The 13,469-nt window shown below is 35.3% G+C and overlaps 1 protein-coding gene across 2 annotated transcripts in view; it reads right to left on the bottom strand.

Annotated features, from left to right (window-relative positions):
• LOC142344291 (organic anion transporter 3-like) overlaps positions 1-13,469 on the bottom strand; it is a 42,861-nt gene that overhangs the window by 22,753 nt on the left and 6,639 nt on the right. For both annotated transcript variants that reach the window (XM_075395876.1, XM_075395877.1), the window contains exons 3-7: positions 10,824-11,065; positions 7,774-7,877; positions 6,541-6,695; positions 3,857-4,025; positions 298-615 (exon numbers count right to left, since the gene is read on the bottom strand). In XM_075395876.1, the coding sequence (XP_075251991.1) occupies positions 298-615; positions 3,857-4,025; positions 6,541-6,695; positions 7,774-7,877; positions 10,824-11,065 (988 nt within the window). The remainder of the gene's footprint in view (positions 1-297; positions 616-3,856; positions 4,026-6,540; positions 6,696-7,773; positions 7,878-10,823; positions 11,066-13,469) is intronic.

Genomic DNA, 13,469 nt, shown 5'->3' with positions numbered 1-13,469 from the left:
TTTTTCAGCTATTGCACCACGAAATACACAGTCGACAATTTTTGGGTGAGAAAAATCTACATTAAAAGCAAAAGGTAATCTCTCTAAGTATTATCATTTCTCCACCAAAAATTGTCAGATAATTGCAGGCAGTGTATGTTGTGGCATGGTATAAAAATACCATGGGTGACCTGGGGAATGTCGTGACCTCGAGTCGACTTTAGTAATGACCCGACCGTGTATAAGTATTTAATTTATCCCCAAATTCGGCCTCATAAGTCTTTTCAATGGTCGATCTTTCGACTAGGGAATACTCACCAAGCAAATGATAAGACAAGAAGCCATTTTCTCAGCAGTGAATCTTTTACTAAGGAGATGCACGGCTGTGGTCCATTACCACAAACGAATGAAAAGAAGCCCTTCTTCCGTTTTTTACACAAAAACGCTTTCATTCTATCCTTGAATGTCATCGGAACTGCAGATTCCTCTTCACACTCGATTAAATGTTCCAATTTTTGCCACATTTTTGGATCGAAAGTTTTGTTCGTTTTGTCTTCGATGTCTTTCGCCACCTTTTTGAATTTGCGAAACTTGCCTTGTTCCAGAAGCCATCGTGGAGATTCGGGCATCACAAAGCTAAAGAACAAACAAAACTATAACATCGGGCACATTGCCCTCAAATGACTGGCCAGGAGCTGGATATGGCAATTGCTAGCTTATGCCAAAAGCGTCTATCTTCTTTAATAGTTGAGGGCAGGAGGAATCCAACCCCGATTAAATGTTATTTTGTTCTGTGAAATTATTTAAAGCCAGAAATTTCAATATAGCAGGTTCATCTGGTGGACTATGAATTTATATCTGGAAAAATATGTTGTCTAAACACAAATACATTTAGACACAAATACATTTGTCTAAATATGCATTTGTGTCTTAAATTAATTTCACGTCGAAAAGTGAATGCACTTCTACCCGTATCATTTAAAGATACTATCGGACAACTACTGAGAGGTACGGCCTCAGTAGTTACTGCAAATACATTTAAAAAACAGTGGCATTGAACATTATGGCTGAAAAATGTTCTGTTCGCCTTGATCGTAACGCGTTTCTTTGTGACGAATTAATCGTAAATTAGAGCAACAGTGTTCAATATTTCAAAATGTAAGATTGTTCAAGACAAAAAATGATTAAATTTTAAATTTTTTTCTGCATTTGACTTTCTGCTTTTTCAAACGCACTTTAATTAAAATTTTCTGAACAGAAACTCTAGAAACTTGGGAAACTCGAGTAAATTTTCTTGTTGGAGTGGTGACTCAGCCACGTGCTCTACTGTTTTTAGTTCTTTTCCCAAATCTGTGTAACTTTCTGTGCTACAGGGTCCCTATGGTCATCACTGAGGTAAATGGCAGGGTAAATTAGCGCTGAATCAAACTACAGACTTTCTGTTTTTTAGGATGGTCAGTACTCTGTTCGTTTCACAATTTACACTGGCCATAATGTGCAATTCAAACTTTCGCATGGGTACCTGTGACATTTAATTTGCGTAGCAAGTCGTAAAAACTAAGCTAAATGGGCTCTGTGGTAATTGTCTACAAACTAGCTAGTTCAAAAATAATGTGTATGCTACTATAGTAATTACCAGTTATAAGCTACAAAATTACGAGTTTATTCTGCTCGGATTTAATTTGGTGGCATGACAAATTTAGCCTGAGCGAACACTATGACATCAATTTAATCCTAATGAAAGAAAAAACTGCCCAGAAAGAAACTTAAAAAAATTCTGGAGACACAATTTTTTTGAACTGAAATAAATTTTTACTCTTGAAATATGCTGGCTCAGCGCTGAAAAGCTCTGAGACTCAAGTCCGGGATATTCTGCTTTGTTCAAAAGTGTCTATGAGAAGCCTTCGTGTTTTTACTCATTTTCCAATACAGTGTAAAGTTGTATATTTCGACGCCCGGGTCGCCACTTCCTAGTAGTCATACAAGGACCACATGTGATTTCATACAAATCATAATGCATTTCCTAGAACGATCCTTGTATGACTACTAAGAAATCATACATGATCTTTGTATGATTACCAAGAAATCATATATGATCCTAGTTTGATTACCAAGAATCATACACCTATTTTTCGCAAATCTTTTTCCATATATGTTTTTTTCTAAATTTTATTTGGTAAGGCATCACCTATGTAATTCCCCGGCATCACTTTGTGATTCGCAAAAAGACCTTAACGTACCATACCATTTGCAAAGTTTGGCACTACATAAAAGAGTAAGTCCCAATAGATAACTAAAGATTTGATACTCTCTGAAGCCAGTTTGTAGGGTCCCTGTATTGTTATCAGGAAATCATACATGATCTTTGTATGACTACTAAGAGTTCATAAAAATCATATAAGAACTAGTATGGTTACTAAATTTTTATGACCTAGGATGATTACTAAGAATCATATATGACCTAGTATGACTATTAAGAATTTTCTATGATGAGCAACCCGGGCGCCTGACGCTTTTTTGCGTTGATTCTTATCTGGGAACTTCCATTTCTGGTTTGAGAGCATCAACTAATTGCAAGGAGCAATCGCTATTAGCAAGGTGCTGAAAGCGGGTGTGGAAGATATGACTTTTTTCACAAGCAGAGAAATGTTTACTCAATTTTAACACGTCTGCATTCCAATGATCCCCTATTTGAGAATGTTATAAGTAAAAAATTAACCAAAATTGTTAACATCGAAGAAATCTATGAAAACAAAAACAAAACTCCGTTGACAGATTATTAAAGCTCTCGGAATGTGGTGAAGGGACCAGTGAAGGGATTTTTCCACCAGTGAAGAAATTGAAAAAGAAAATTAAAAGATGACGCTGCAAAACCTTTATTGCTTATTTTTTCTCAAAAATTTCGTATAATTGTTAAAAAGGTATCAATTCGAAGCAATTGAAAAACACAATTGACAAATATTTGAATAAAGTATCTTGCATTACTGATTGATGACTGAGTAGACGATTAATAATGGTTAAGTGACTCTACTTGAAGTCACTGAGAACTTCTGGCGTCTATAGAGAACCGCGAAACGGTTCGACATATTAAGTCAGAATTTCGAAGTGAATTCTGCAGAGTCACTTAACCATGCTTTAAATACAAAACGCGCACGTTTTAAAATGACGAATGTCAACGAAATTCAACTTCTGGCTAAGTAGGAAATTCTGGCTTTTTGACTTCTGGCACTGCAGACTTTTGGCATTTTAAAATGTGCACGTGAGTGTTTTAAGACTCTTTAGAAGATTTGGTTTCAGAGTTGAAACTGAAGTAATATTAAGAAAAATTCGATCAAAAAATTTCCGTCATAAGGAAGCAGTTTTGCGGTAAAGTTATGATTGTAACGTAAAAAAGAATCCTTTGCGTAGCTTTTTTTATTATTTTTTTTACATATTATATTTGTGTTGCCTTTGCCAAAATTTTGAAACGAGCAATTTTTAGCTCAAAAGAATTTTCTAGGTTGTCACTTTGCACGAAAGGAGAGTTTACTGACGAAAGGAGATAACTTGACGTTCTTCTGCTTTAAAATGCAAAAATTTGTGCAACTGTTCTGCTATAGCAACTAACATCATGGGAAAATATTTTTTAAATTAGTGCAAAAATAGAATCACAAATACCGCTGCTGTGTTATAGTAATCTTTAAATCAAAATTGAACGAAGACTTTCTACAGGTAAAATTATTTCATCTTGCAGGCCAGTATAATGGCAAAAGAAAAAAGCTTATCAAATTTGGTTTTAGATCACTTTATTGTTATCTTAACACCTAACTCTAAAAAAAACCCTATAAATTTTTTTTAGTTCATTTTGAAAGCCTGGTAATAAAGTAGAACTCATTACGCCCAATAGAGTACCACAGGAAGACACAGCCACATTCCACTGGTCGTGAACAGTCTCCACGTCCTTATGTAATACCCGAACACAGTGTATAGTACCATGCCAGCCTCGTACTCTATCCCGGGTACCAGACCCATCTTGGCACGCTCGCCCTGCAACATCACCTCCGCACCTGTGGGCAAAGATCAATGTAGAGAGTTGGATATAGCGGAGGTCATTCCAACAATAAAATCCCCTCAAATTTTTAAGCCCAGAAAAATGGTATGCTTACAGCGCTAATTCGGTAAGGGGTATGCGTTTAAGCGGGGTTATTATTGGGAAAAGCCAAATTTTGTAATTTAATATTTAGTTTTTTTAATCCAAGAAGTGAGCTGTTTTGGAGCTCTGTCGTTTTTATAATCCAATATATTTGTTCTGTATTGGTGTGCTGCCTTTTTTTCGAATGGAAGAGAAGTAATGGTATCCTTTTTTCATCGGTAATTTTACTGGAGTGTATTAGAAAGAGGAAGTGAAATGCGTGAAACCAAAGTGTTTTAGTCAAATTGCCGAAGAGCAGATAGAAGAGAGACTGATTAACTGTTCATGTCAAGTGATTGAGAGAGCGAGAGAAAATTGTAAAAAAGAATTGTTGCTAAGCTATTGTTTTTTATCACATTCGTATATTCGGAGCACTTTTTAAATTTAAACTCCATTATTTCATTTAAAGGTGTTTGTATAGTCTACACAAACCAGTCATAATCTATGTGAAAGAGTTTTGACCAACTGAAGAGAAAATTAAACTTTTGGGTTCAATTTTTGATTTTTGACCTTTTTAATATCATTTTTCTGTGTTTACAGTTCTGTTTGTTTTTTAAAATTATCTGTTTAAGTTGTTTTGGATGCCTGTGAATAAAATTAAGATTAATTACTGAGTTAAAGTTGTTTGAAGAGTAATGGGTTATTTTATGCAATTTTCTGCTGAGTTATGTCAGTTTTGTCAGTCACATCTAAATAAAAGTCGGTTGTTAAACAAGAATATTTGAATATCAACAATAGAGAAAAAGCGCTTTAAGCTCAGTTTTACAACTTGCGCAACATTTTAAGAAAGATTTCAACCTTTTCAGCTTAATTTCTACCTACAGTTTTAAATCAACAGTCCAAGTGTACAACTCTACAAAGCTTCCACAATTGCTCCTAATTTCCTCCCGGAGGTTGGTGGCAGAGAAAATCAGCGCTTAGTCATTCTAGAGACAATTTGTTATTTAGGATGGCCAGTCCTCTGTTCATGTCACAATTTACAATGAGCAGTCTGATTTCATGAAAAGTAATATTCATGAAAAGTAATATGTTTTACTCAACTCCCACTAACAAGGGTTGCATTATATACAATTCGCACTTCCGCGTGGGTACTTTTAACATTTAATTTGTGTAGCAAGTTGTAACCACTGAGTTAAATGGGCTTTGTGTTAAGTACCTAAAATTTAACTTAAGTATGAAATGTTTATTGTACTGGGGTAATTACCAGTTATGTGCCTCAAATGTATTGACGTTATTCTGCTCAGACTTCTTTTTGGGTTTGGCGTAAATATCAGACTATACAGGATAAGTTTAGCCTGGGTGAACTCTATGATGATGAGTTTGTGTAAACTCTATGAACACAGTTTCAGAACTGAATTAAGTTTTTGCTTGTGATATGAACTGATTTAGCGCTGTGAAGCTCTGACTCAAGTCCGGGCTAAATAATTTGAGCTCTTCAATAAACAGTTGAAATTCAGTGCTTCAGCAAAACTGTGTTTTACAAGGATAGTGAAAATCACGTCAGCAAAGCACTGCAGTTGAAGAAAAGTATGAGAAGAGTCAACACCATTGATTTAAGGTGAAGATGGGCATGTTCGGAAATTGTGAAAAAAATTATTGAGTTTCAATAAAGAAATTTTTTTTACAATAAAAGGCGCTGAAATTTCAGAATCTGAAGGATATGCCACAATGTTGACGTAAAACTGTAAAAGACGTGATTAAAATGTGGAGAACTGCTGAAACTTTGAAATTTTTGCTAGAAAAGCTTGAATTCGTGCAAAAGTTTTTCAAACTATTCTTTTTTGGAATAAGTGTGCTGTAAAATGTTTTCGAAAGGTCAAGCATTCCTTTTACAACAAAAAACGCTCTTGAAAGAAGAAGAGTAGGTTGCTGTTTAGACTCATTTTACTTGCTGAAGTTAGTGGAATATTTGTGTGTGAAGATGTGATAAATGTGCGAATGGCTCCCGAAAAGAATTGTTGTCCAAAGTGCTATCGGAATTCACTAGAATTGAGTGCTTAACTAAGTGAGGTTTCCGCTACGTTTTTCGACACTTTTCTGTCATATTTTTCGTGAAATTTGTCAGACAAGGGCCTAGAAGAACTTTTAAAACCCAGATAATGTCCGAGCAATAATTGTACAACATGAAATTAACAGAAGCCTTTATATATAAAAGATCTTCCCTTTAAAAGTTAGTGGATGAAACTCTTAGTTCAGCACGAACTTGTACTGAGATATGTGTATATGTTGCATATGATGTCGAGAAGTTGCTTACTTTATCAAAGTTTATAGTTAACGAGCTAGTTTGATTTAGTATTGATATAATGTAGTACTCAGCTCTTGAATGATATGACGCTCAATTTTTTTTTCAAATTCTTGGGAGAGGGTTCTGTTTTGTAATATATACTAACCTACAGTGACTGCTATTGGGTATTTGGCCATGTTGAACATAGACACAATGAATCTGAGTATGATGACTGTTTTTATGTCATTGCTCAGTGCCATCCCAACAACGAATACTGTCTCCAGCAGGAACTGCACAACCAATATCGTCTTCCTGCCATATCTACACAAAATATATGGTAGATTAGATGTTTTCCCCCTCTGAGAACGTATTCAGTTTCATTTGAACTGAACTCAGGCGACCCGGGTCAAGGTGTCACCGCTAAAAATTGCCAAAAAATTGCCTAAATTTTGCGTTGAATTTGAACAAAAAGTAAATAAATTTTTCGTTGAATTTGAACAAAAAGTAAAAAATATGCGCTCAATGCGATGAATGCGGTGAAAAAAAACTTTAAGCAGTAAATTTTTTTCTATACTTGTAATTATTTGTATTTCATTGAGGCACAAAAAGTATGTCATGCACTGTACGTGAAATATAAATGAATAAATATTTTGGAAAAGTATCTCAAAAAGTATCCCAAATTTTTGGAAAACGAAAACAAATTTGAAAAACTATCATATCTAGCAACTTCCTGTCAAACGCTGTTAAATAATTTTTAAAATTTTTAAAATCCCTTTCATCAGAATCTTGCAAGATAGCCATTTTCTGCTATTTCTGCCAGATAGCCATTCTTCTTGCAGATTCTGCCAGATAATTATATTTCTGACACATTCTGCCAGATGAACGGTTTTCTGACAGAATTTTGCAAGACTACTTATCTGCCCAGTGTTGGAAGATAATCGCCGATCTGTCAGAATCTGACTGATTCCTGCAAAATAATCATCTGGTCTGAACTACTCATTCGTCTTTTTTGTTATGAACAATCATGGTCAAAGATGGTATATTCATATGTAAGAATCTTGAAAAAGTTAACTGACGTCGAATGCATTGACATTAAATATAAAATTTGAAGAGCTTTTGATTACCAAACCTTAATTATCAGAACAAATCAGACGAAAACGACTCATCTGTTAGCGCAATTGTTTGAGGTCCTCGAGACCAAAATTATTTTGGCTGTTCTGATACCCTGCCTCAAAATTACATGGTCTGGAAACACAAATGAACGCACGAGAGTCTGGAAATAGGCAAAACCGGTTTTATCATGCAGCATTTCACCTAATGAAGCAGCGAGAATATATGATCAGGGTTCACTTTAGCCTCGAATTTCAACCTATATGGCTCAAATATGAAGAATCCTTACGCGTCTGCAAGATATCCGAGCATGAAAGCTCCGAAGCACTGCCCAAGAACGAAGAGGGACTTGTCAATCCTTCGGTAGATCTCACCCCCACACACCAACTCAAACTGAAACACTCTCTCATCAAATTCAACTGCCCTTAAAATTAGTTTTAAACAGCTCAAACATCTATCACTACCTAACTAATGGTCATTTGAAACTGTTCATGATCTATTTTTTAGGGAAATTCTGTGGCATTCACAACAGCGAGTATAAAGTACGTTTTTCATTAGGGTAATGAAAAAAAATTACTTTCGGGGTGTCCACATAACAAACATGATTAGGTGGATTTCACATGATTAAACATTATCTGTGGACTCCATACGCATCGATGACAATTATAAAAACAGTCGTTCATCAGTCTGGTATGGTCTAATAAGGAATATTCTCTATCTATATTAAATGGTACATTTAAAAAAATCTTTTAGTTCCCATGAAGTTTTCTGTTTTGACAAATTCGATTCATAAATAACCGAGAGATTGATATCAGAATGCAGATCTATTCATTAGTCACCTTCATTTGGTTGTGATCACCATATTTTGCCCATAGTAGCCCAAGTTATTCTCAGATAAACGAAAAAAGACACAGCATGACAATTCATGAAAAAAAACTGTACAAAAAATTCAGAAATACTGCACCTGACCAGCATGTCAATCGGACAATGCCAGTCAGAAAGTAAAATAATCAAACAAAATAAGCAAAAAAACAATCGTAGCTAAAACTCCAAATTTGTTCCTTCTAAATATTTCCATCAACCCACGTACAAGCCTTGAAAAAGATTTCTTGGCCAAAAAAGATAGAAAATATAGAGAAATATGACAAAAACTTTTAAAGTAAAACAGCGAAATTTATGAAAAAAGTTTCTTGATTTCGCAAAATTAGAATGATCGAACTACTTCTTTGTCTCATCAATCTGTCCAGTAACTCAACTGCAAGACCTTAAAAATTTTGAGTGTTCCGTAAAAATTGATATAAAGTTAGGAAAGAATCAAAAAAAAATTTCAAAAATTTGAAAACAATTGCGTATGAAATGCTGCTAAAATTTGTGATATTAAATTCTCCATAACCAATTCACTGTCTCCAGAGTCTATCCAATAACCTACAACCCTTAAGCACTTTATTGCCTCATAAAGATCAATAAACTAGAAACATGGCAATAATTATCAGAAAAACTGAAAAAAAAAAACAAAATTTATCATAAAAAAGCTAATCTTTGTTTTTTGAATACAAATCGGGAAATACAATCCAAAAATTTGAATAGAATTAAGATTTATTGTATTTGGGCAGCAGATCAAAAGAACACTATCAGTTAAAAAGCGAAAAGTTGGAAGTTGAGGAACTAAAATAATCAAACTAACTGAACAAATATATGAACATTGTTGAAAATCTTGAAGCTTTTACTCTGACAGCCATATTTTTGCGTTTAGAATATCCCATAACCCACGAAAAAGCCTCCAAAAGGCTGTTTGTTGGCCACCGGTGATAGAAAAACTCAAGAAAGAAGACAAATGCTTCTTTTTTATTGGGATTTTATAAAGTTCGCAACATTATTATGTTCAAAACCATATTTTGTCTATGGAATCTGTCGACTGACCAATCTGCAAGACCGAAAACTGCACCATTTTGGGCTCAAATTTTCCCAGTATGACCGTATAACCTTGAATCAAGGGTTTCCCATTAGCTGAACCATTCTAAGCAATTGAGTCACTAATAAAGTCAAATTTGGGCCTATAATGGAACCTAATTCCCACTGGGCTTTTCATTTTCATCCCGCTTTGAAAGATTAAAGATTTCAAAAATGTGTCAAAACATCTATCAAAAAAAAGAGCCACATTACAATCGAAGTCCTGGATTGTAAAAATACAGAGCTACAATACAGTCCGACTCATGGATAAGAAACTTGGATAATTAAACTGACGTCTCAATCGAGCCTGTGAATCAAAGAATGCCTCATTTAAGGAGCAATATCGATTAAAACTTGATTGAATTTGATAAAGATAACTTTAACATAAGAACCATTAATCAAATAATATCTAATTTTTGGTGAAATTTTTGATGCATTGTCGTGTGTATCAAAGCAAAACATGGGACCGCTCTCGCTCGAAAAAGTTTAGTCTTCAGCAGCGGAAACTGCTAACGTACTAAAACGTAAACAGAATCTAAAAAACAGCATATTACTCGTCAGTTTGAAAAATCTGGTCGGCTAGTTGTTTTTCACGAGCGGCAGCAAACAATTGACATGTATTGCAAAGTTTCCCAGGTCGCGCATCAATTAACTTTTTACGAGGCTCTAATAGGAAGATCAAATACGATTTCCTGGAATTCATTCAGGCATCAAACAAAAATTTATGCATAAAAAGATTAATTCATTTCAGGAAGAAGAAGTTAACATTTCCTAAAATCATAAAAAAGACATGCCATAAAAATTATGGACTGGTGCCGCAATTTCATCTAGCTATAGAGCATTTGGATCATATTTATTAGAAACACCTGGGTTGACATTTCTTGGGAACCACATGCAAGAACCATATTTTGTTCCATACAGGCCATACAAAAATTTCTTTTATGATCTTGCTATGGTTGCCCAGATTTCCATATATGACTCTTATATGGTGTCCAAGAATGATGTTTCTACCAAAATTATGGAAGACATGGATTTCTTGGCAACCATGAGCAAGACCATATTTGTGATCTTAGATATGGTTGCCAAGAAAAAACAAATTGAGGTAACTAAATTTACGTTTTCGAAATTTACGTCTTATTGTAGTCACTAGGTTGTTTGTTTAATAGTTATCTATACTATTTTTGTATTTTTTAAATATGCCATTTATTGTGAGTTTTAACATTCAATTTTCAATTTTCAAAGCTTACACCTCATTCACCCCAAAATAATACGAGAAAAAGGCTTTGTTCTCTCTTGTCTACTGTATAGTTATACTGCTTATCTTGCATATATTTTTGCAAACATTCTAGGCCCAGGCTCTTTACTTTTAGATTATCTAAACATTCTCACCTCTGAAACGACGGAATCCATCACCTCAGTTGGCATCCACTCATACCCTTCCATTTGATCACACCTCCTCCACTCAGCCACGCTCAAAACTTGTGACTTCTCTTTCGGCTGAGAGAGCAGTTCTGCTAGTGAGACATTCAGACCCTCTGCTTCTTGAACCAAAGAATCTGTCGATACATTCAGAGCTGTGCAGCCGGAGTTCATGTCACCGACAACACCACTGCAGCCGAAGGCATTCGGATCTATAATCAAAAATGGGAATTTTTATACTGTAATAATAGTAGCGCATATCGTTTGCGGTGTGTATCTCTATAGTATGATCTACGGTCAAAGTATTTTTTTATTTAAAATAAAATAATAAAAACAAAAAAATGTGTCTCCCGTGGCATGGGCAAGATACCAACCCGGATCGAGGCTTGACGGTGAATTTTTGTAAGAAATGCAGTGAAATGCGGCGAAATAATTGTTTTTCACCGCATTCACCGCAATCACCGCATTTCTTACAAAAATTCACCAAAAAAACCTCGACCCGGTTAGTTAAAGTCTGCGTGATCCATTTAACATTTGAAATTTCGGAGGATGCACAAACATGATACTCTGAAAAGCGGCAAATTAGCAAAATTGAGGCTTTTTGAAGACAAAAACCAGTCAACAACAGGCAAAACCAGTGCAAAACAGTTCCCTAGCTGTAGAGCTGCCAGTATTGCAAGAATTTATCAATGTTTTCCGGTTTTTTTTAAAAAACGTTATGAAATAATTCCCCTAGTTGAGAAGACCGAACAAAAACGACGCAAGAAATGTTCGGTTTGTTCGGTTTTCTACGTAAGAAATGGTCGGCATGTTCGGTTTGTTCGGTATAATCGGTTTCAAATGAAAGAAATTGTCGGTATGTTCGGTCTAGAAACTAAGAAAGCTTCGGTATGTTCGGTTTTGCAAGATTCGGTATGTTCGGTTCGGAATGTAAGAAAGATTCGGTATGTTCGGTTCAGCCAGATTCGGTATAATCGGTTTCAAACGAAAAAAATTGTCGGTATGTTCGATCTGGAACGTAAGAAAGCTTCGGTATGTTTGGTTTTGCACGATTCGGTAGGCAAGCGAAAATTGATATACAAGAGTCTCCCGGGTCTAAGTGTCACCGCTAAAAATTGCTATAAGATGTAAGGTTTGCGGTGAAATTGAATAAAAAGTATAAGATTTGCGATCAATGCAATCAATGCGCCCTTGCTCTTGTTATAATTTACTTTAAAACTATACTTGCGATTTTACAAAAAAAATTCAGTTCGGTGCAAGTGCAACTGGAATGTGTTCAAAGGAGACAAGATATGTGCTATATTTTCAGGCGAAGACATGAAATTGTTATTCAAGCTTTGTGGGATATCAAACAAGAATGTACTTTTTCTGTCAGAACCTTGCAAGATAGATTTTTTGTGCTTAGCTTACTATAGTGTATAAGATTTAAAGTTCGAATTTTAGTGTCGAATTTTTTAAAGCAGTCTTAGGGAGAACTCCACCTTTTAATGAAGAAGTTATTGAGCCGAGGAATTTGGCTGCTTAATTCCCTGGTTTTCATCTGGAAAAGGGAATTGGTTGGTAAAACAAAACGGCTAACGTTCAGTTTGCTTAAAGCGGTGTAAAAATCAAGAAATCAAGTTTTTCAATGAAATCAAGATTCAGTTTTTAGCATTGATTTGAACTCGTGTTCCAAATTTTAGCAAAGTGACGGAGATTTATCAAATGATTTGTGTTTTACTAAACTGTATGGTTAATTCATAACAAGATTCGTGGGATTATTGTAAAAAGTGTATAAAATGTTTTAAATGTGACCAAATTCAATGGCCAAAGTCAGGACATACGCACTTTTGAACACACGAAGAACGCACAAAAGTTTTTGCGCGCACGAAAATCTGGACAAAGGTGTTTTTGAACGCACGATAGTCTGGACATGAACGGACAAAATTTTCGTTGAAAATATGTGCAAACAAATTTTGACTTGGAACGCACGAAAGTCTGGTCAGATGTATTTTTAGACGCGCGAAAGTCTGGACATAGAGCATTTTGAACGCACGATGAACGCACAAATATAATCGAACGCATGGAAATCTGGACACAAATACCTTCCCTCTGGGTCGGTCTAGACATAGACATTTTTTGTCTGGGACGGTCTGGTCATATGGACTTACGGTCTGGCACCTCAACCAGTGTGTCGCTGAGGGTTATGTGGCCTATCAATTTCGGCTCAAAACGGTCATTAAAGGACGGGTATGGCCTAAACTTCGAATATTTCCATTGTATGTATATCATCATGAAGCATGATTTTTTCGGTAATCAAAATTATTCCGACTACTATGCTTTATGCTCTCTTGCAAATTTAGCTGTTTTTTTTTCTATACGGGTCATAATTAATCTGCCCAGAAAGCTGATCATAGAGTGCTCAGTCTAGAAACCAAGTCTGACAGCCTTTTCCAAGGTTCTAAAATCAAGGCTTCTTTTTACTCTGTACAGCCTTTTAGTTTTTGCTGCTCCGAAATTATTGAAAACCAGTGCTTCATGAAAACTGAATGCAGCCACAAATACTTAACCTATCAACGCTCATGTAACACTGAAAATTATCAGGGAACTTGGTTGAACTCGACCCACATTTTAAAC

The sequence above is a fragment of the Convolutriloba macropyga genome, chromosome 8 (genome assembly GCF_964194025.1).
Source record: "Convolutriloba macropyga chromosome 8, txConMacr16.3, whole genome shotgun sequence".
NCBI classification, from domain to species: Eukaryota; Metazoa; Xenacoelomorpha; order Acoela; family Convolutidae; genus Convolutriloba; species Convolutriloba macropyga.
The sequence above is the reverse complement of the archived record's forward strand: the minus strand, read 5'-3'. Positions and strand labels throughout refer to the sequence as shown.